This window comes from Struthio camelus, chromosome Z (genome assembly GCF_040807025.1).
Source record: "Struthio camelus isolate bStrCam1 chromosome Z, bStrCam1.hap1, whole genome shotgun sequence".
Classification (NCBI taxonomy): Eukaryota; Metazoa; Chordata; class Aves; order Struthioniformes; family Struthionidae; genus Struthio; species Struthio camelus.
In genome coordinates, this window is record NC_090982.1 from 32,729,659 (window position 1) to 32,753,771 (window position 24,113).

A 24,113-nucleotide genomic window follows, 5' to 3' on the forward strand; every position below is an offset into this window, starting at 1 on the left:
TTTCTTTGTATTATGAATATTCAGTGCTATGGCCATTTTGTGTGCTACCCATGAAAAGTGAAGTCGGATATGTAAGAAAGTGATGAATGTCTTTTCAGCAGGCAACAGCTCCGAAATGCAGCATGAGCAATTCTTCAGTGTTGAGGAAAACTTACAGCACTGAAGTGTAGTGTGCGTGTAAGATAAGACTTCAGAGTCCTGTGTATTTTCTCACAGAGTTTGAAGCAAACCTGTAGACATAAAAGCACATAGGAAAAATCACTCATTCTGCTGGCCAGCATCAACACCAGCGTCTGATGGTATCAAAACAAATAAGACTTCAGAAGTCCATTTCATTCTATGGAACGAAGCTGGCATTGCACTGGCCCTTGTTATTCAACTTCTGCCTGTGAATTTTCATGAAGACAAACCAGTGTTGATTCCTAATTCTAAATTTGTCCCCGAATTCCACTTGAATCAAGTCAGTGATGTGTTTCCTTCCTGAAACAATGGTCTATACCTGTCCTGTAGGTGTTTCAAGAGTTTTATTCTGTCATGCCGATAGAAATGGCTTTCAGAGTGCCTCTCCTAGTCTCTTCATAGCCTTTCATGACCACTTAGAGCATTATAGCACTTCATTACCAAGGATTTCCTAGTGAGTCACACAATGTATTTTCAGTTTGTGCACTTCTCAGCCTGGCAGACAAAAAGCAGTATATTCTGCTTCCTTCAGAAATACACCAGTATCTAAAATCTACCAGGTGGCAACTTTAATAATTTGAATCAGCTTGGCTTTAGCATTATGCCTGGCTTTGTCTACCAGATTAGACACCAGGTTTGTAGGGCAGTGGAAAATCATTCAGTCTCTGGATCTGCACAGTGTGGTAAATATACTAAGCATTGCTTTACCTTAGCATGCTCAAGTACTGACAGCACTGCACAGGGTAACATTCTGAATATTTATACTGTTTTGCAGACATTGTGGGGTCTGTGGTATATACATATCCTTTGTGAGAGGAAGTTCTTCAATACCATCATCCAGATGGGATACTGTTTTCCAGACACCTACTAGGGTCTATGCAGGCACTAAACTGAAGGAGGAAGGAAGGAAGGATGATTGCCTAATTTAAAATAACTGCTGCGATTGTGAGCGATGTTTCAGTTTAGTGTGGATCCTATAACTACTGTGCTCAAACTCTGCTTTTTAAAGTCTACAGAACTGGGCTGTTTATTATGAGAGAACCAAGGACCAGTTTTGGTTGTCTTTTTTTATATCCAGAGAACAATATGAAAAGTTGGATATGAAATTCCAACAGGCCTTACTTCCAGAAGACTGATCAAAATGGGAAATAAGTGCACTCTTACCACCTACAGTGGGTCGGTAATGGTTACAGTGTCTTGAAGAGCCAGAGCTACCGTAGGATAAGAAATCACTTATTGATATCCTTTCATTGTTGAAAGATCTTCCTAGAAAGAAAATCTGAGGTGTAGCATGGGGAAAGAGCTCTGTTAGGAACAGCGTAAAACTGAATCCGAATTTTCTTTTTCAATTTGATCTCAAACAGTCATCTTTCATCTAGATTTTTCTATGTCAAGTGAATTGGATGTAGCCAGGTCCTGAACATTGTGCTTAAGGGGAAAAAAATGTCTTCGCACTCTTGGCAAAACAGTAGTAAGAAGCCATTACACACATACAAAAAAAGGAAGAATGTTTTCTGTGAGGCAGACCAAGACAGAAAAGAAGAAAATACTTCTGATCACTGGAATTAGCTCATGAGCAGCTTGTGGTGATGTCATTTGAAGAATCCTGCAGTGCTGTGGTCTATGTTGCCCCTATTCTGTAGAACTTGGGGAGAAGAGCTTCTATTTCTGAGACTGGCCATTTGAAATCCACACTTAGAATCAGATACGTTATTTTAGTTACATGGATAGGCTCCTAGGAGAGACTTATTCTCAGACAGATGGCTAGGATATTTTCTGGATAGAAGATTAAAAAAAAAAAACTAGAGGACTCTTCAATACTATGTCTGTGAAAAAACTTGTTAAATGAAGAAAAAAATATTTGCATAGCTTCTCTTTCATTTCACTTTGTGCTTACAAAAGTCTAGGAGTCCTCTAGACTTTACTAAAATAGATTTCTGACATACCAGATGTTTTGTTACATTTTAAAATCAGACAGTCAATAATTCATTTTTTTTCTAGACACTATTACCTATCTGAAACTCTTAAATCTGTGTGTACCTGAAAGGCTTTTTCTTTTAAAACTTTGATTGCTTCTCTTTCAACCTGAAATGGCAAAATGAAGAACAGAAAATAATTTAATCTGCAGTGAATTACATGCAAATGAAAGATGTTATTCTTGCAAGTACAGCTGTGTGAGTTGTTGTTAAGCCAGTGTTCGGGTGTAAGAAAGAGAATCTCCAGTTGAACATAACCACTTCAGTCTCCTTCCTTTCCTTTTTCTTCTGTCTGAAATGTCTGTCTTTTGTGTTGTTTCTCTTTGTTCATAATGTGTCTGTGCACTCTGGAATGGCATGCAACATAATGTCATGCTGGCAGTAAAGAGCAAACACCAACTTAGTGATGCCTCTCGGTTTTATCACGGCTGTCTGGGCAGCTATATACAAAATTCCAGTAAAAGTTTGCGACTCCTTATTTCTTTTTTGTTTAAGCCAAATTATTTAACTTAGAGTAGTGAAAAAGACTGAATTAGTGGCAGGTGTCTAGAGATACTATGCCATTGACAGTGCTTCAACTGTAGGGGCATGTAATGTGTGAGTTATTTCTTTAATTTCTTATCCAAGACCTAATCAATCTGCTATCATTTTAGGCCCAACAAAGAGAACACAGGAGAAGTGAGTGAGTCTGGAGCGTCTGTTGTCAAACATGGTCTTAAAGCAGAAAAAATCTTCATGCAGGTTCACTATTTGAAGGTGAGTGTTGTAAGCGTGTTTTTTATTGGAATTGATTTGTTAATATTATAATGACTTCTTTCTTTTAGACGTCAGCTAATTCATAGCCTGTTCTTTGTTCCTGGCTTAATTTCTTGCAGGGCTACTTCCTTTTGCAGTCTCTGGCAAGGACAATGGGGGAGGCTTCATACCTTGCATCATTACGAAAATTCGTCCATAAGTTTCACGGGCAGCTTGTCCTTTCTCAGGTACTCTGCTTTGGGTTGTTCCCACTGTTTGAAAAACAAAAGAACTAAATCATTAGTTTTGGTTACAGTGTGAAAAGAATGCAGCAATTGTAACTTGGCAACACTGGTGAAATACTTACCTTCTAAGGGGCAGTACCTCTCTTCAGGGTGATATATAAATCTGATACTCTGCTTGTATCTGATACTGTAAACAATAGATGGAACTTTTTTTTGAAAGTATCAGCCCAATACTCTGAAAAGCCAATATTCATAGATGCTGATGTTTTCCAAGATAATGATCATTTACTCTACTGGAGTTGTCTGCTGTACTCTCTTAACTCCCAAGTCTGGGTTGTGGTCAGGCCCAAATAGTGGGTGTGGTCTTTTCCCAGATACTTCTCTTTCTGCTAGAGGAGAAACACAAAGTAGGAAAGTAACTGAGAATTTCTGTAAATAGTACGTGTGTGCACATTGCTTTCTGACTTTATTTCCTTCCTCTCTGCTTGCTGCTTCATTCAGTGCTTAAAATTTCACAGCCTTTATTAACAGGGCAGTGTCTTCCCCACCAGGTTAGTGTCCTATCACTCTGTGGCCTTATACCTACCTTCATTACAGTCTCATCACAGTCTCTCTATAGGTTTCCTCATCACAGTCCGTACTCCCATCCTTTCTTTCTAAAACATTCTTCTGTCTCTCTCTCTGTTGCTGAAGAATTAATCCACAAGGGATATTGAAGATGTTTCCTCTTTATTTCATTGGATTTTCCAGCAGTAGCTGCCTGCTCTTGAGAGCACTATTTCTCATAGAACAGGATTTCTCCCTGGACTGGTGAAGGCTTGGCTTAAAAAAAAAAAAGCAAAAACCATTGAATTAGGAATCAGAATCTGCTCTCCCCCAGTCCAACTGTGGATATGTTAATCATTTGAGGTACAGACTTAGCTTGTCCTCTTCCTGACACAAATGATGTATAATTATTTCAGACAAAGTAGAACAGCTTCAGAAGGACAGATTGAGCAAGCCATAACACAGAAGCAACCCCTAGGTAGACCATCCACCTGGGGTTATAAATAGAAATTTACCTTCCCCCAGGCCTTTCTGAAGGAGTCCTCTAACCACTGGTTTTAGTATTAAAGGAGGGACTATCTTGTCCTTCACTTCTCTGTTTTGAAATGAGATGACATAACTCTGAACCTAAAGTTCTAGGAAACCTTGTCGTTGGTGATGAAACCCGCTTATTCCCTGGCACTGCAGTTTGTTGCTTCTTTAGTGCTGCAAACAACCATTTGTGGGGGCTCTGTGAACCAGATCACTGAAGTGATCACTGTTAAAAAGAGGCGTGGAACAAAAGGCACAATGTGTCAAACAGTTGGCATAACTAGAAGATGGCAGCATCATGGGAGTGAGGGGTAGCGGAAGAGAGAAGAGGAGGAGTATGAGTGAATTGTTGAAGTTAGTTTCTTCACTAAAGATTGTCTCTGTGGGAATTACATTTTAAATTGTAGACAGGTTTCAGGAAGGTGAACATGAGACAAGGGGCCTCGGATCTTGAGGAAATGGATTCTACCACACACTTATCTCTTCCAGCAGCAATGAGTCTTCGCTCAGTGTGCTGGCTGTTCTGGATCTCATCCTTAAAGATCTGTCTGTCCGTATGTATTTTACAAATAGCCCAGAGACCTGTGGATTTGTTTGGATGTCACGTCACCCGAAAGGGAGGCATAGTAGCTCTATGCAGCAACCCCAAATGAACGCTTAGGGTATTAAGGGAATTAACGTTTCCACTGCTGGAGCTGTTTCCTGCACCATGTCACTGAGACCCTGAGCAGTTATATTTGGCACATTGTGGAAAGCGCCAGTGGACTATAGCAGCATTTTCTGTACCAGGGTGCTCAAAATCATGAATATGAAACGTCACTATTACACAGCTAGAAACTTTTTGAAAACTACAGATACTCTGAAATTGCTGAGAGCAAGAAGCAGTCCAGTGCTTTAAGCTAGCTGTAAGAGAGGTGCTGGTGTTTTTGTGAGGAAAAGGTTAGCTTATTACATCCCCTGGTTGACATGAAATCAATTATGTCAGTAGACTGCATAAATACTGCAATGCGTTAGAAGCCCTAGCACGTTATGCTATTAGTCACTTTAGCTAGATAGCATTGCAGTGGAACTGCTAATCTAGTGGTAATTTCTCTTTTTGCTTTGTATGCGGCTGTGAAATGTCAATTTGCGGACTAACTCTAGTCTCACAAGCAGAAATACTATATGCTGCTTCTGATTCATTTTTGGTAATTGAATAAAAATGTGCTCAGTGTTTTTTATTTATTCAAGCAAGAATAAATTATGCTTTTATTTAAAGTTTCTTAGGCTACTTTTTACTTGAATATGTGCAATATGTGCATAGCTTAGATCAAAAATATATACTTTCCTTCATTTGAAGGTATTTGCTTTGCTGGAAAAAGTAGAGCTATATGGTACACAATAAAAGCTATACAGTATACTATGAAAGTATACTGATTGTGTACAATAAATATTCTTACCTTGAGTGGGATGCTTTGAACATTCCTAGATGGCTGCACTTGAGAGTCAGGTCTAAATGGGTCACAAGGCCATAGTGATGCTTCATGTGCTTTTGCCTTGTTTCATTGCAGCCTAAACCCACCTCCCATTAAAATGGCTGGAAAGAGTCAATCTGCAGAGTAGGCAATTGTGTATTAATAAATGCATGGCAAGACTGAAGTTTGGTCACTATGCTAAAGAAAAAAATGCACAGGGGATAGGCTGTATCCGATCATAAATGTATTTACTTTCTCTGTAAGAAATCTTAACGTAAAGGTTATATTTATATAGGTTTCTGCTATAGGTAGATAAGCAATCACAGTAGGAATTGGAAATGTAAAAGCAATGCCGCAAAACTAGTACACAAAGTTTATTATTCAAGTTCTTTCTTGAGCAAGCATGCTGTCAGCATTTAAATGCATAAAAGATTTAAAATAAATAGAGGTACAGGTGGTAAGTTTAAATATTGTGGTGTTGTACTTTCACCTTGGCCAAAATAATTGTAAAGGTTCTCAGCCTTACAAATTGTGGGGAAGAGGGAAAGTAAAAACAGTGAAAATAATTGCCCACATTCTGAATACTAGTCTTGTTTTCAGTGGTGTTTGTAGTATTTTTCCTAGATGAGAGCCGCAGGTGCAAGGAAATGACTTCAGATGTGAAACATTAATCAGTTTGCTTTTTTCCTTCATTTTGATTGCGTGCTCAGTACTTTTTTAATAGTAGTTTTTGTTTATTTTAGTTGAGTTAGCAACAGACGAGTAAAGCAAGTCTGGAGTCTTTGAGGATTTAAAAAAAAATCTTCCATTTTTCTTTCTGTGGGAGAATTCACTTAGTAAGTGCTTTGAATGAACTTTTAAAATAATGAATGGAGTGTTACTGACTATAAATAAATAGAAAGGAGCACACGTTGCTGATATTCCACATGCAGTTAAAGCTGTTTTTCAGTTGGATATCGAAATAAGAACACCTTGGGAATTGAATTGTTTGCAGACTCTCATTTTCATGTAGTTCCATCTGCTATAATAATAACCTAAGGTCTGTCATGTTCGCCCAGTCTGATAGAGTTAAAATTTGCTATAGTACAATGACAACGGAGAAGGCAGCTCCTCAAAAAATTGATATGCTGTGCTTGAAAGCTTTAAAGGCAGATGTTGTTTACATACACACCCTTGTATGCATAACTACATCAACATGTTTCTGCACACCCATTTGCGTAGGTTGCAGTAATTTACCATTATTGTCAATTTTCTGCAAAAAATTGGTACCCGCACGTACAAATCATTGTTCATCTATTTGCTTGCAGAACTCTTTTAACTAGAATCGGAAGTCTAAGCATGTGGCACGCGTATATTTTGACATGCCAAGCTCTAGAATCTTTTCTTTAGGTAAAATTTATCTAAAAATTTATCTCTGCCATTTGGCTTCAGCCGTCCCACACTTCCCAGCCTGAGAGCTGGAGTGAAGGACCGCTCATGTCAGCAGGGCTTGGCACCGATTCTGGCACTTGCCCGCCCGCAGCAGCCTCGAGCACGGGGATCTTTGCCTTCTGCACTCCTACATGTTGGAAAACAGAAGAAGATGGGACAGTTTTACTCAGATTGAGTCAAGTTGCTGTTCTAATTCTTGCACAAACGAGCAGATTTCTACTTTTTTTTTGTTGTTAGCAAGGCCCTGTGCAACCTTCATTCAGTTTCCTAATACATACACACAATGAGACAGTCTTTAATTGCTATATGATCACAGTGTCCCCCTTCCGCTCCACCAAAGACCTTTGCCTCATTTATGTGGGATAGGTGTTGCTCACATATGAGCAGCTGGTCAGTATTTTGTTCTCTGTTCATTGTTCAGTGCTTGGCACTGTGCTTTGTTTACCATACAGTACGCTTTTCCTTCTGTTAGCTTTTTAAGTTTTAATAAGTATACGGAAATAAAATAAATTGCTCCTTTGGTCAGACATTTTAACCTGAGATTAACTGTATCTAAAATACTTACATATATGGTAACTGATTAATATATAGACCGGTTAATTGTAGTGCACGTTTTAACAACCCATTGTATTAGTATATATCTTATCCATACTTCAGATACAAATATCTTGAAAGAAGGAATGATGGATTATGTTTGAAGTATAAATAAGATTGGGTTAATAAAAGTGATTAATATATTATGAGGCAATTTTTTTTTCCTTTGTGAGAAAACTTCCTATTTCTTTTTTCTGATGTACGTTCTCAAAATAGATAAACTATGTATTGTAAAGGACAGAGGAAGAACACAATGAAGTAGGGCTAGAAATGGGCATGGAGAAGTCAGCAGAGAGGAATGAAGCTAGGAGGACCCCAGATATGTTATAATCATGTCTAATACAGATGACTGATCAAAAAAAAAAAAGTCAGTTAGTTCAGTCATGTATTTTAATATCTGACAATATAGGTATATAAAAATCCCAGTAGCTTTCGGTGTCTTCTGTCCCAAGTACCAAGATCTTAAAAGAAGCAGTAAGTTGTGCACGTATAATTGCCTTCTATCAGGAAAGTGTCCCATATGTCTGAAAACATGTCTTGGACCTTTCTGATAAATCCTTCACATAGTTTCTAAACTTACTAAGTTTTGAATATCAGTCTTCAACTGTGGAATACTTTTTTGCATTTCCACTTTTGTTATAGTAGTTTCTCACTTCTCTGCTGAGCTAAAGTTTTCCTATTTGCCTAACTTCTTCTATTTAGCATCCTTCAGGCTTAAAATTAATAGTAGCTTGTTGTGCAATTTAGTTTGATAGGGAAAAAGATTAGCTTTCAATTAAATTCCAACTAGAGCAAACAGACAAGGGAGCACTCCCAAGGCATGTAGGTTTTTTGTGCCTGCTGAATTACAGCTCCAGCCTTTGTTTGATTTAGTGGGCTATATTTCAAGTGATCATAGTCAAATGCATCTTCTATACGATTTTCTGCTAGATAATCTTAAGCTGAAGTCTGAAGAATAATTGAGGGCTCTATCTAGAACCACTGGTATAAAACAAGGATAGTTCCTCATCTTTTTCCAGTGTGTGTATGTATAGTTTTAGTTGTTTATACACAATAAATAGAAGGGACCTGTGTTTAATTCAAATTTTTAGGCAGTGGTATATTTAGTATTGCTAATGGACAGTGAGAATCTATGTATTTTCTGAAGAAATTAAAGCAATTCGGCAGAGTCTGAGACAACATAGACTCCAGGGTCAAGGTGTTCAGAGACGGCGTTTTCCACCTTGGATGCTTAGATTTCTCTGACTGGGATCTTGTTTGAACCTTCCCGTCAATAAGGCAAGGAGGAATCACTTTTTCAGTAAATTAACTCATAATCAACATACTTTTTCCAACTTACGTGGTCCAAGAATGTGCTTACCTGCTCTAAGATGTTTGAAATGCAGGAAGTAGTAGATGTTATAGGTAAAAGACCTGGGGCTCTGACAGAAGCACTCTTACAAGTATTGGTGGGGGTAATTTAGGACTTACTTCCCTTAGTTATTCACCCTATACCTAAGAAGACAAGTATATTGTCTTGAGCTAGAACAGTTCAGTCTTGTGTGTAAGCTTAAACTTATGATGAAAGTTGCTTTGTGCAAAACCACTGGACTGTGAATTTGGGCAGCTCAGGCAGAGACAGAGGACAGTAACCTCAATCAGAGAAATGCGAGGCAGGGAAAGGACATCTAGGGGCTGCTGTCACCTTAAACGTCCACAGGAAAGTTCACCCCTAAGATGCTTGTCAGACCCACTGGTGTGCTATGTTTTCCTCGTTGCCATGACTGTTGGTCATTTGACTGTAGGGAATTGCCAGTAACCTAAGTGCAGTTCATTGGCAAGGGATAAAGGGGCAAAAAATTCATATTTTAGATGGAACTAGTCAGCGGCTCTGTAGTCCAGGGCTTAAGCTGTTTTCCTGTCTGGCTACAGATTGCTGTCTGATAATAGAGCACAGAGCTGGGGAGTCTAAAAATGCTCACTCTGATTGGGAGTTATAGTCTGTAGAGGGGGATTCTGGTTTTGTTACCAAAACCTCACATGAAAGATTTCAACATTTTGCTGATTTTGTTAAATAAAAGGCAGGAGGATGAATGAGGAGGGAATTCAAAATAATCATGATCCTAGGAAGGATGCTTATTTTTATTATACGTACTTTTCCCCCTAAAAGGGACAAAGTAACATTTACCACTTAGTTAAGTCATTTACAAACTGTATAATTGATGGGGATAGTTTAACTTTGACTGAGTCTGTAATTTCCATAAGAAATTGGATATAAATGCATTTGGAGTTCATTTGTTGCCAACCAAATGTCCTTTCAGATATATCACTTCCAGTCGTGAAGTCTCCATTTCTTCTATGTACCCCCCATTCTTATTGCAGTTAGAGAATTTAAATGAAATTATGCATTGGTCAAACAGTACTTGAAATGCATTGATTTCATTCTTTCCACAAACAAGAGGCTATCATCTATCCTTTAATATTCAGTGTTCCCTATTTAATATCAACATGTGTGAGCAGAGAGAGATATCTGTCTGACTCTCCACAACAGGGCAGGAATAAAACATCCTAGTGATTGTTAGAATGCAAGAATTGGCATTATCATATAGCGTCCTCAGTGACGGAATAAAAGATCTTCTCAACCCAGATTTGCCTGTTTCCTGCTTCAAATAGTCTCCATTCCCAGTTCCTCAAGGTTACTTCTCTCAACCTGCTCCTCAGTCATTAGATCCCAGCTCTTCTTTAACTCAGACATGCCACATGCATTAGCAGTGCAAAGAAACTTTCTCCTTGATCTCAATTCACAGTCTATTTCCAGATTTGATCTGGTCAGCAGCAGCCCAGAGTTGTCGTTGTGAAGAAAATTGTTGGCTTCAGTCTGGAACATGGTGAGAGTAGACAAGAGTCTTCAGGGAATTTAGTTATGAGGGTCTTGCAAATCCTTAGTGCACACGTGCTAACTCATTTTTCCAAAGGCTTTTTCAGTTTGACCAAACATGAATAAAATTCCACAAACTGCAGAGTAACAGTTTCTGTATATAGAGAAATGCTGTTTTCTAGCCTCTGCATTTCCAGCCCAGAAAAAAACAGAAATGTGGGGAAGTGAGTTTGTGTAACAATATGAATATGACTTGATTTGTTAATAATGCAGTACTGTGGTGGCAGGTGATTATTAACTTATATTTTCTTGCTGGCTTCATTGAACTAGTTGTAACAAAGTCAAAAAACAATATTATTGTTTCATGATCGGATTCAGCATTTATTTGTAACTGCCCTGGCCATATCACAAGCCTTGTTTCAAAATGTAAGGTCACTAGAACCTCTTAAAGGAAATGCCATCAAAATTTACAAACAGCACATTATCCCCTGACTTTGCTCTTTGGCACTTCTGAACCATTTTATCTGAGAAAGAAGGAAAAAATAGCCTGACAATAAAATTTCAGTCCAGATGGTTAAAGTTTGGCAAAGTTATATGCAACTGAAAACTCAGACCCATAATGGGATGTGGCAGGCAGACTTGATAATAGGCAAATGTTAAAAGACGTGCCAATATGAGATAAGTGATAATTTGTCATTCTATTCTGTTTTGGAGCATTGAAATAGAAGCAGTTAAAATAAGACCAAAGAAGATAAATCCTAATTTTAAGAAAATGTGTAGAATGATTGTTAGTGCTTTATTCTTAATGGTTATTTGGAAAAATGAAGATAGCCTTATTCACAAAGCAGATGTTTAATTTCACAGTACAATATACAGAATGTGAAAACACCTCTAATATCAGAGGTATCTTCAAGTAGACCATAGGATAGATTATAAAACATTGATGCAATCTGATCAGGGATTCTGGTTGGATTAATGTAAACAGAGCAATATGTAATATAGCGCCAAGGATAAACACTTCAATATTGCTTTTCAGATGCCTCATTCTTGAAATAACTCTAATGATGATCTCGTCTGCATTTTTCATATTCTTTATTTCCATGGAAGTTTAGTCTGTGCCTCCAGCACAGCTTCCACAAGTGGAAGGAGTCAATAGTTCTCTACTGAGAGAGAATTCTGTACTGAGACATACAGAATAATGGTACAGAACTGCAAGTAATAGTGTGAACTAAGGGGATTTTGCACTGCATCATCATGTGAGCAATACATTGTAGTTGGCCGAGCCATCCCTACGTAGTTAGTACAGTTAATGATAGCAATCTTGCCACAGCAGCACTGAGCTCAGCACTGTGTAATTCACCTTTCTTCATAAGCAGATTTTGCAGCCAATGCAACCTAGCGTGGACTTGGGTTGTAAACTAAAGGAGGAAGACTCAGGGTTACCAATAGTTTCAATTTGAGGAGTCAGTTCTGATTGCAACTACTTGCAATCAGAAATCAGCCTGCCCTCATACATTGCAATCAGGAACATCAAGAGGCTATGAAACTTGTCTCCACAAAGGTTAGTATTAATAAAGTTGATACATTGCTTTATAAAATAGCATATAAATGGAGAATTTATATTAATAACTCCTCTTTCTATGCAGTTGCTGAGGAGAACAAAGCAGGTAGCGTATCATGGCTAAGCGATTGTCATTAGAATTGGATTGTGTACAGCATGGGGTGCTTTTGAGTGACATCAAGGGTAACTTATGAAGAAGGCATATCATACTGTTACAAGTGAGGATGATAGTAATACTGTTCCACTGGCCTAGCACTTTCCTTCTAAATCCGGGAAAAAAATTCTAGCTGCTTTTTCTTTGAAGAATTTTACTCCATGGTTGATATGATTGGCAGCAACAGCATGAATTTTGTCAAGAGAACAAGGAGCAGGTGTGGTCTTTAGATCACATAGTGCCAAAAGCAAAAAAGCGTGTGGTCATGCAGTTAAAGAAAAGGAAGCATACTGGAGATAACATAAAGGACAGCCTTAATTCTGGTGTTTCCTAGCTTTTGAGTATGTGAATCTGCAGCCTTTAACAGTGCTCTTTTAATATAGTTTGCGTGTGTATTATAGATTAAATCAAAACGAATATGTAGGATTGTGTTAAAATAGCAGGCTTTTCAAGCCTATTTGCTTTCAATACTGACACTTTTTGCCTGAGTGGGTTGGAAAACTGACAAACATAACGTATGTGGTATAAATAATTGAGCAGCGTAACACCATAGTGGATATATAAACTTCTTTCTTACCATTCTGCAATCTACAGTGCTTAAAAATCCAATGCTGGTTTTGTAGACACAAGAGATACCTCTTGATAAACATACTAACTGTCGTGCTCTGTTCATTTTCCAGGATTTTCTTTACATGCTATTGGAAGACATCCCTGAACAAAAAGAGTAAGTGAGAATCAGGCTAGAAAAGTTAAAGAAGAAAGTAGAAATCTGATCTAAATATTAGTTGTGCTGGTTAGAAATAGTAGCTGAGATTCATATTTATTGTTGTTCAGAGTATTGTTTTTAAATGCATGTATATGCGTGTATCTGTGCGTCTCTTTCTCTGAAATCCCCTACATGCAAGTCTCACACACGTGAGACTTGCTGTGATGTTGCTATCCCATGCTCCCTGCCAGCAGCATCTTTAACTCACAATTAGTAGGGCAGTAGTGAAGTCTTATGTTTGCTATGTGATCTGAAAGTGCCAGGCCCAGCTGCTCAGCTTCATCTGTGATCTTCCCGCCAGCTGCTGCTGGTACATGGCACCTCAGAGGAGAGGAGGTCCCAGACCACTGCCCTGCATCTGGGAAAGCACAGAAGATGCTTTCTCGCAAGCTGGAGCTCCTTACCGGCCCCTGCCTGTCTCAGAGTTTGCCAGATGGGAGAAAGATGGAAATCACTAATGGAAATCCAATGTTAAGTGCCTTGTAATGCTGTTCAGAATCCTCCTGCATGTGACTGGCTGAAGATGATGCAGCTAGTCTGGAACAGAGCTTTGAATCCACCAGGATTCAAATCCATTTCCATTTATTTGTTGGCTTGCTCTGAGCTAATACAGACTATAAATAGAGGCCTTTTTGGTAGTGGAGCTTGGCAGATAATAATTTCTTCAAATAGTTCATTCACTGGAAAATGCAGTTTAGGGGAGCAGGATTCCAGAATTCTTCATAAATTTGAGTGAGTTGTCACTGAAGAAAAGGGAAGAGGAAATTCATAGAAGTCAGAGGTATTGAGTTTTTTAGTGAAATGCTTCTATTATTCATTTCAAAATACTTTCATTTGCTTTTTCCTTTCAAAGTTACGTTTCTATTTAGAAGCATTGAAATGTCATAGGGAGGGAAAAAGATCATAAAAAACCACTTATATTTTATTTTCTTGGGAGAACTTCTTTCATTTTCAGTTGTTTCAGGGAAAAAGATTCTTTCCAAATAGTCCTTTCAGCCAGCAAACTAGAAAATCATTTACTTGCAGCAGTTTCCCTGTGAAGATGGAAGAGGTAATGTCCTTTTCTTCCTTAACCGCGTTTGCATAACCTTTGACTACTATTATTAGTTGAGTGAAGGAAATAAAGGACATGTCCTTTGCCAAATGTGCTTGTGCATGCATGTGCACGCGCACGCGCGCGCACACACACACACACACACACACACACACACACACACACACACGTAATAATTCTAATAGCGAAGTCAGTGTCATCTTGACAGTTAAGAGATTTCTGCATACTTTGGAGTGACTAAACTCATGCTTTCCACCAAAATGTGTGCATGGGGAAATACGCTGTAAAAAATGGGCAGTTTGTAGTTGTGGACTTTTTTAGAGTCTGGGTAGTCATTTCGTTCTTATGCTCCACAGCGATGGAAACAGAATTTTAACTATGGTTTTGTAATCCGGATGTAGTGAGCTACATAGTAACAATATCTCCCAGGAAAGAGCCAGGATAGAAGAGATATTTTAAATATACTCCTATTCCATGTCTTCAAGATAAAAATTTTCTTTAGAATGAAACTACAGGCCTGTCAGCCTCACCTCCGTCCCTGGAAAAGTGATGGAACAGCTCATCCCAGATGCCATCTCTAAGCATGTGGAGAGCAAGAAACTGATCAGGAGTAGTCAGCACAGATTCACCAAAGGGAAATGATGAGGGGACTGAAGCATCTCTCCTCTGAAGAAAGGCTGAGAGAGCTGGGCCTCTTCAGCCTGGAGAAGAGAAGACTGAAAAGGGATCTGATCAATATGTACAAGTATCTGAAGAGGATGGGGCCAGATTCTTCTCCGTCGTGCCAGCGACAGGACAAGAGGCAACTGGCACAAACTGAAACACAGCAAGTTCCACCTGAACATGAGGAAAAACTTCTTCATGTGAGGGTAACAGAGCACTAGAACAGGTTGCCCAGAGAGGTTGTGGAGTCTCCTTCCCTGTAGATAGTCAAAACCCACCTGGACGCGATTCTGTGCAATGTGCTCTAGATGACCCTGCTGGAGCAGGGGGGTTGGTCTAGATGATCTCCAGAGGTCCCTTCCAACCTTGGCTGTTCTGTGATTCTGTGATGGCCTGTAAGAGCTGTGGCAGGGAAAGGTGGCAGGGAAGCTACTGATCATTGAAATACCGTGTTTTGTTGGATCATGAGTTTATTTTGGGTGGTGGTATTTTTTTTTCAATGAAATATCTTGGAGTGCTGTTTTGTTTACGTTTATGGGATATGGGTTTCCAGCCCAAAAATAATCAGGAAAAAGAAATGGAATATATGGGGAAGCAAATTATTTAATGACATGAGTATATGTAGATTCATTTAAAAAAACTCCATTTTCCTTCCTTTTTTCATTTGTGTTTCTCCAAAGCCTAAACCTATTACAAAGTCTTATTTGAATAAGGGGATCTGGTTTTCAGCCTAGGTACATGCCAAAATATTTAAACTTTTAGTGAGACCACTGCTAAGGAAGTATGGCTGCATTTCATTTGCATCACCGTCTGGAATGTATAGACAAAATTTCAGGCTATGGTCATGTTTTTTACAACCAGGCATACAGCATATCTGAACTTACCTACTGCCAAAATTACCTTGGATGAGAACATCAACAGGAATATCAAGAGTAATAGAACATCTAGACATACAGGCCTTTATTTCTTATCTGCCACAAAGATGCTTTTCCACTCTTGAGTGCGCTCTGTTATTATACAAATAATTGCCTGAGGAAACAGCAAAGGAAGAAAAGATAAAAAAATTAAGTAGTTTTAGAGATCTTCTACTGATGGGTGTTTTGTTGCACAAAGTTTCAATCGTAGAAATAAAACATTTAAAGATGAGAGCAACAGTTAAAGCTGTCGTGGCACATAAAATCTCCCAGACTTAGGCAATTCAACCAAGTAAGATTTTAGTGTTAAAATTAAGAAAAGCTTATTACTTGAAAAATATTAAGCACTCCAACATCCTAATGTTTGTAATAGAGACTGGCCTAAATAATAATTAAGAAAATAGTAGTATGGAATCAGGCCAAACTCCACTTTCATCAGGACACGATCCTGAGCAATGTGCTCTAGGTGACCCTGCTTGAGCATGGGGGTTGGACTAGACTTGAACTAGACTTCCAAATTTTATATAGCCAAAGGTAGATTGGTAACCTCCTAATCTGCTTATCTATCTCAAACAACAACATCACAGTAACCATTTTTTAATTGTTATTGCATGAATTGAAACCTGAACCAGAGCTAGCATCTATGGAAAATACCCTTATTCATGCATTTAATTTGTTTTTACATAGGGATGAGAAACACAGCTTCACAGCGCCATTTTCTCCATGATTTTTTCAGAACCTAAGCTAAACTTAAAGGGCAAGATTTTCTTGGAAAAAGCTATGCAAAATAATAAAACTACACTTGCTAACCTACCTTCTGTTGCTTTTAGAGCCAGCACCGGCTCATTTCAAAACACTGCCTTTGAAATGAGCTTATGACACTTAAGGGACTTGCACTGCTCTGATAGCACGCTAATCCAGGCCAAAACACCACCAGTGAGTTGCTCAGTCTCTCCTGAAACTGACGCTTTTCTCAAGGGCAAAGTCTGCAGCGCTGCCATCTCTCTGCTTACAGCACCCTCAGTTTCAGCTAAACCCTTGTCATATGACTATGTAGTTTGCTTTGTTTGTACTTTCACACTTTTTTTTTTAAACTTAGGATGTTCCTGTTGGCACCTATCAAAAAAGCAACTGTTTTTATCCTACTCCAGGCATTTGCTAGTTTTTTTCCTCAAACATATTAGTTATATGCAGACTGTTGCAAAGATGTTATCTGAACATGACTGAGGGTCTACACTGAAGACCCTGTGAAGAACTGTGAAGTCCTTGGAAAGGTTTCTACTGACTTGTTGGGTTTTGGATCACAAATAGATTGATGTTGCAAAACAAATGTTCTAGAGAAAGGACACAGTGCCAGATATTTATTGAGGCTGCAGTTCAGTAAAGCATCCATATTCAGAAAGGGCACTTACTACCTGCTTATGTTGCATTTTGCCTGTAAGGACATGTGCATATGGCCGCATTCAAGGCCTCTGAAAGCAAGTTCTGTACCATACTAATGCTAATGATAATTTCAAAGTTAGTATTATAAAAGACCTCTGTATAGCAGGTTCTCATTGCATTGGGCCCCAAGGCATTCTAGAAACTTTATGCATATCTGCCATATGCAATTGAAAATACTTCACTAATCATAAGTGATCAGGAGTAGTCAGCATGCATTCACCAAAGGGAAATCATGCTTGACCAATCTGATAGCCTTCTATGACGGAATGACTGGCTGGGTAGATGAGGGCAGAGCAGTGGATGTTGTCTCCCTGGACTTCAGCAAGGCTTTGGACACTGTCTCCCATCACATCCTCCTAGGTAAGCTCAGGAAGTGTGGGCTAGGTGAGCGGACAGTGAGGTGGATGGAGAACTGGCTGGATGGCCGAGCTCAGAGGGTTGCGGTGAATGGCGCAGAGTCAAGTTGGAGGCCTGTGGCTAGTGGTGTCCCCCAGGGGTCAGTCCTGGGTCCAGTCTTGTTCAGCTTATTCATCAATGACCTGGAGGAAGGGACAGAGTGCACCCTCAGCAAATTTGCTGATGATACTAAACTGAGGGGAGAGGCTGACACACCAGAAGACTGTGCTGCCATTCAGAGGGACCTGGACAGGCTGGAGAGCTGGGCCGAGAGGAACCTCCTGAAGTTCAACAAAGGCAAGGGCAAGGTCCTGCACCTGGGGAGGAATAATCCCAGGCACCAGGACAGGCTGGGGGCTGACCTGCTGGAAAGTAGCTCTGCCGAGAAGGACCTGGGAGTGCTGGTTAAACATGTTAAACATGTTGGTTAAACAAGTTAAGCATGAGCCAGCAGTGTGCCCTTGTGGCCAAGAAGGCCAATGGTTTCCTGGGGTGCGTTAGGCAGAGTGTTGCCAGCAGGTCGAGGGAGGTGATCCTGCCCCTCTACTCAGCCCTGGGGAGGCCTCACCTGGAGTCCTGTGTCCAGTTCTGGGCTCCCCAGGACAAGAGGGACATGGCACTACTGTAGAGAGTCCAGCGGAGGGCTACCAAAATGATTAGAGGGCTGGAGCACCTCTAATATGAAGGAAGACTGCAAGAGCTGGGCCTGTTCAGCCTGGAGAAGAGAAGACTGAGAGGCGATCTCATCAACATGTACAAGTATCTGAAGGGGGAGTGTCAAGAGGATGAGGCCAATCTCTTCTCCATGGTGCCCAGCAACAGGACAAGGAGGCAATGGGCACAAACTGAACCACAGGAAGTTCCATCTGAACCTGAGAAAAAACTTCTTCACTGTGATGGTGACAGAGCATTGGAACAGGTTGCCCAGAGAGGTAGTGGAGTCTCCTTCGCTGGAGATATTCAAAACCCGCCTGGACGTGATCCTGGGCAATCTGCTCCAGAGGACCCTGCTGGAGCAGGGGGGTTGGTCTAGATGATCTCCAGAGGTCCCATCCAACCTAAACGATTCTGTGATTCTGTGATTCTGTGATTCTGTGATCTGGTATATATATTAATTGACACTGACCATTTTCAAAGTGAGCCATCCCAGCTAAATAATAAGGTGTAGTTAGGACCAAATACAAGAGATTAGCCATTCTATCAACTGCCTATAGCTTCCTCCAGATTTTTCCTTGCCCCCCCTCTTTTTTTTTTAATCTAGCATAGATATCTTTCTTTTTTTTTATTTTATCCAGCATATATATTTTGGCTTACAGGAAAAAAAATGGAGGGATCAAAAACACTGGAAAAAAATCTTTCACAATGATTTGCTTTGGGAGCTGGGTGCCTACCAGCTGTTTGTCTCTAGGAAAATCATTGCCTTTGTGACAAGTAGCCTTCAACATCAGTAGCTAAGAAAGGAAATCTGAAAGAGGGAGTCAAACATACCTGTGTAGCTGAGTAGTTTGAAATTACAGCATTATTTTAACATTATTTAGTAGTTAATTGGCAATTTTTAAAGATGTTCAAGGAATGTGGTTAGTAAGCCTGAGTTATTTACAGTACGAATATCATAGCTGTGACACAAGCCTTCCTTTGTCTATCGTATTTTATTAAAACCATAGCTCTATTAGTCCTCTTATTTGTTTTATTGATTCAAGTTGAATCAAAGATACCAACAGAAAACTCCAAAGTTTGAACAGAACTGAATTGCTCAAAAAGATTTGCAGTCATAAAGAACACAAGCAACTGCAACTCTGATATATCTGAGGCTGGTGAAACCCACCCTTTGTTATAGGGCCTTAAAAACACTGAGTCTTTGCATGGCTCACATGTTGGGCAGATGTGGAGAGGATCAATTTACAGCAAGGGCTGTAAGCTTTGCCGGGAACAGAACCACTGAGAGTTTTGATCAAATTTAGTGCATCATAGCATATAGATAAAAAAGAAGATTTTTTTGTTGTTGTTGTTGGGTTTAGTTTTTAGATAAACTGTAGTCAATTCTCAAATTATAGATCAGGAAATAAGATGCCTTAGTTGCAGGTGGGAAGTAGTGTGGATTTCTTACAGAATGGCCAAGATAATGCAGGGCTATGACCACAGCATTTAATATTAGAAAAGCTTTAAAAACAGAGGAGCAGGACAAACTAGGTAGATATCTGGTTGTCCTTCTTAGCCTTTCACAAATAGATGAAATCTTTCTTAAGGGCAAGTTAGGAGATTCTAAAGGACAACTAAAGGTGGTGCTAGGCCTGTCCCTGCCACAGTTCAGAAACAGAAGGATCCTGTCTCAAAGAATGGATTCATCTAGCTAAGCTGCCATCAACATTGAGTCAGAGCGGGAAGTGAAGTAGCTCCACAAACTAGCATATAATCCTCTTCCTCTGGGTACAAAAGGTAGCAAAAATCAATGACTGCTACTTAAGAGGTTACGCCTGTATCTTTGAACTGTTCACGACTGGGAACGTCTTAAAAAAATTTTCCAGTAACTAAAAATTAAAGGACTTAAGCCTTGGAAGAATTAGAATCTTTCAGATAGTGCCTGCTGTATCCAATAGCAGAAAATTCATGTAGTACTACTCCACCATAATGATTAGAGATTTCCACCCTGTTGTATGATTACTTTCTGCCAATGTTAATCCTGTTCTCATTGCAAAAGTCTCTCGTAAGCCAAATTCTACTTTTTAGTTACACTAGCTTGCCTCTATTGCCACAAATCACAGAATCACAGAATGGTGGAGGTTAGAAGTCCTGTATATGCCCTCTGTAGTTACTGGACAGAAATAAAACCTTAAGAAAAGAAGTTTTGCTATCCCAATGCAAATGAATTGACTGGCTCTTTGGAGATGCTTTTCTTTCTCTCCAGTAACTGTGGAAGGGACTCAGCTAACTAAGACTAGACACCAATTTTTAGAAGACTGTAATAAGGTAAAGGTACTAATACTGGCAGGACTTGGCACTCACATGGTTTAATTTTAACAAACTTGCGCAAATATCAAGGTACTACTAAAAGCTGACCAATTCTGGATGTAAATAATCACTTGAATGTAGAACAGTACTCTGTTACAAGCATGTTGTTGATGTTTGGTTATTTGCAGAAAATGAATTTCCATAGTGATCAGACATGCAGAATGGTAATTTCCTGAAAACTGAGAATCCTGTCTATGTAGAAATGCTTCTGCTTGACTGCTGGGATTATTTGAACCACCTGACCTGAGGGAATTTTTTTTCCTGTGACAGTCTAGTGTCTCCTAATGTTGAAGAGATATTTTGACATATATATTTAGTGGTGGGGAAGGCTCATTTGTCTCTACTGGAATTGTTCTCCCTCCTGGGACTCTTTAAGCCACCTCAGCCTGGCTGATGTGTCATCTCTTACTTGTGAAGACATTGTTGAAGAGAAGTTTGGGCCTAAGTTGCATGAACTATCAAAAGATTTTAACAGTAGCGAATAGATTTCGTGCTGTGTCCACATAGTCTCTTTGGCCTGCACCATCCTATATGACTGATCAAAAACTGAAGAAAATTACTAAAAAAATAGAGAATGAAAGCATGCATAAATGACTTTTTTGTCACTGTATCTGAATGTTTTTTTTTTTTTAATTTGTAGCTTCTTACAGTTTCAAGTATGATGCTGTATCCTGTATATACAAGCCTGTCTTAGTCACTGAATGACATAGGGCAGCATTTAAATGAAAAGACCGTTTTATGGCTAAAGCACTTGGTGACTGATTTCAGGCGTTGTGCCAAAATTCCTCTGTATCTTGGACAATTTTACTAAGACCAGATTGCATACTTTTTGCAGATACCATTCAACAGTTACTCAGTGAGTAGCCAACTGACTTTCTATTTTGATCAGGTTCTCCCACCCCTAATTCACAGTGGCAGAATTTTATTCTGTTGGGTAGACCTGCTCATTTTAATGAGACTTCTTTCAGAATACCACTTAGTGTGAGCAGGGATGGCAGATCTCACAACACAAGGGTACAATATATTTGTTTTCCATGTTAAAAAAGGGAGTGAAGGATGCAACTGTTAATTCTGCCTCCAAGGTTCTGATATCATACTAGGAAGAGATTGAGGGTAAATTTTTTCATCTTGGATGCAGCAAGGATAAGAAAGTCTAACCCAGGATATAACCTGTATCTGGAAAGATGCCACTGTTACACATATCAACACCAGTAATTTAAATCTTTGGCCCTTCTAAAATAAACTAGCCAAATTAAAAAAATTAATACATATGATCAGCAAACATACAGATTTGACTCTGTGTCTGTGTTCTGGGGTCACCCACTAACATATTGCTTGACTGCTTTTGAGTCTCGGAGCCTTAGTTTTCCCATTTACATGTCAAGTATAACAGTGATTGATCTGTCTCTCATGGGCACAGTGAAAATTAGTATTTATAGGTGTTTTAAAATCACTCAGTAAAAATGACTGATGGATTCATTACAAATCCTTCATAGTCACTGATACAGTCCAGAAATAAATCTTCCTTAGAGTTCAGAATTTTGAGCACAGCTTTATCAGGGTTTTAAAAAAAAGGAATTTCTGTGTCATGTAATTCAAAAAGAAAAATCTAAATAAAAATTGTGCTGCATTGCTTCCTTCCCACTCTGGAATTTCAACATCACTGTTCTTTTCACAAATACTTTTTTGGTCATATGTCTACATTGCACACATGAAGTTAGCTGCAAGTACTAGAAGGGGTCTCACCAAAGTCTCACCAAGGCATTGCCACGCACATGATTGATATAAATATTCTGAGAAGCAAAAGAGATTACATTCATTTGGGACTTACTCAAGTATTGTTTTTCAATATTGACAGTGTGATAAAGAAATAAAGATAATAAAGGAATTTTTCTTCTGGGAAATTGGGTCCCATGTCAGTTGAGAAGTCTCTTTAATGTCAGTCAAAGTTGAAGCAAATTCAAAAAAAGTTGCTTACAAAAGAAAAAGGGGAAATACAATTTCTGAATTTGCAAATACCTATGCATATGCTTATTTCAGTCCTATTCAGCTTGATCATGACAAATTATTTCCTTTCATAGTGCTTGGGGCTTCAGACTGTTCTCCAAGTTCACTGTAAATGTTATCAAGAAAGAAAGAAAGTGCCAAAAAGCTGAAATTGAAATATATTAGCTCTTTGGAAACTTTGAGGATTAAAATCCAGCAGTGCCTTTTAAAACCCATAAATCTAAAGAAGTTCATGTTTCATTTCACTGTCTTCGGTATTTTGGGTGTACGTTTGCACTGCTTCCTTAATAATATACTGATTTGGAATGTCTCCAGCTAAATTTACTTCCCTTGTGAATTTTTTTCCTTAAGAGAAAAAAAAATCCACTCAAAAAGAAGTAGTGCACCTGCTCATACTTTATGTGTGTTTCATAAATGCAGTTTAGCATCTTGCACTCTGTCAGCCCTCATAAGCACTGAATTTATCATTTGAGCTTTAAACATACAAAATCTAATCTGTGTTTAATTTGCTCGTGTCACCTCTGATGGTATTATTCTTTAAAAAATCAAGAAGGTAGTACCACTGAGTTACAAACTACTGCTTGAACCGAGGGTTTTGCTCAGCTCCTGCAGGGTTAATTTTCATGTCTAAAAAATTGTTTTGTTTGGGTGTCCTCTAAAACCCATTTTAATTTTTTTTAAAGGTCTGGGTTAACCATTGAAAGTATCTTCCAAAACTGGCTTGACACTTCTGGAATACCAAAGGTAAATGCAAAATATCTGTTCTCAGTTTTTTCTGGAGACTTGCATTTCACATAATGTTGTATGTTATTTAATCATTACCTTTAAGTTATAACATGTATGGTTTTAGGTGAATTAGTTTTGATGATGACTGATTTCCATGTCTTTATACAGCGTTAATATGGGCTTAGTTTTTATCGGTTGCATGTCTTCACTTCTACCATCATCTCAAAGAACCTACCAAAGGGCAAATCTTATCTTACTGCTTAATATTCTAGTCACTGGGAAGTAGGCTATATAGTATAGTGGTGGAGTCTACTAAAAGTAAGGAGCATTGTTCACAGATGTCAGTATGTGAATTACTGACAGCCATACTGACAACAATAATTTCACTAAATGTTAAGTTATTTGTACTTCAGTACATTGCGAATATTGTGACTTGCTTATGAATCTGCTGCATGGCTAACAGGTATTTCATTGGTGTTACAGCACAGGTGTAGGTGAGACTGAGCATTATTTTCTGGCTTAGTGTTTTAAATTCTGTGAACTTAAGTGCTTAATTTTCTGTGCTGTACAAAGGATCTGGTTATTGGTTTTGGTCCAAAACGGAGATCAGCTGAAGAAAGATTTTCCTGGATAAATCTTCCTAAAAACAGCTTTGCACAAAATCTGTTTTTATTATACACTTGGAGCTCAATGTATAACTGATTTCCCCTAAGCTGGCACCAGTTGCTTGGGATTTGTCTTACCTGGTGCATTGCGTTTGTTTCCACTTTGCGTTAGCAATACTTAAAAAGCTTTTAAGAGTCTGTAGCTCCTCGTTTGTGTGTGCAAACATACAGTGCACATATGCAGCAAGACTGGGGCTCTGTGGAGT

At 38.9% G+C, this 24,113-nt stretch overlaps 1 protein-coding gene and 1 long non-coding RNA gene across 14 annotated transcripts in view; one reads left to right on the forward strand and one right to left on the reverse strand.

Moving 5' to 3' along the window:
• The window catches only part of AOPEP (aminopeptidase O (putative)), a 207,870-nt gene that overhangs the window by 90,905 nt on the left and 92,852 nt on the right, over nt 1-24,113 (forward strand). For all 13 annotated transcript variants that reach the window (XR_011137874.1, XM_068928111.1, XM_068928110.1 and 10 more), the window contains 4 exons: nt 2,810-2,912; nt 3,032-3,139; nt 12,945-12,988; nt 23,200-23,260. Coding sequence is in view for 12 of the 13 variants with exons in the window: in XM_068928111.1 (XP_068784212.1) it covers nt 2,810-2,912; nt 3,032-3,139; nt 12,945-12,988; nt 23,200-23,260 (316 nt within the window). In the remaining variant the exon portion in view is untranslated. The remainder of the gene's footprint in view (nt 1-2,809; nt 2,913-3,031; nt 3,140-12,944; nt 12,989-23,199; nt 23,261-24,113) is intronic.
• Nucleotides 3,174-24,113, reverse strand: part of LOC138064643 (uncharacterized) — a 32,993-nt gene continuing 12,053 nt past the window's right edge. The window contains exons 3-5 of the long non-coding RNA XR_011137880.1: nt 15,648-15,776; nt 3,723-3,958; nt 3,174-3,525 (exon numbers count right to left, since the gene is read on the reverse strand). This is a non-coding gene — a long non-coding RNA (uncharacterized lncRNA). The remainder of the gene's footprint in view (nt 3,526-3,722; nt 3,959-15,647; nt 15,777-24,113) is intronic.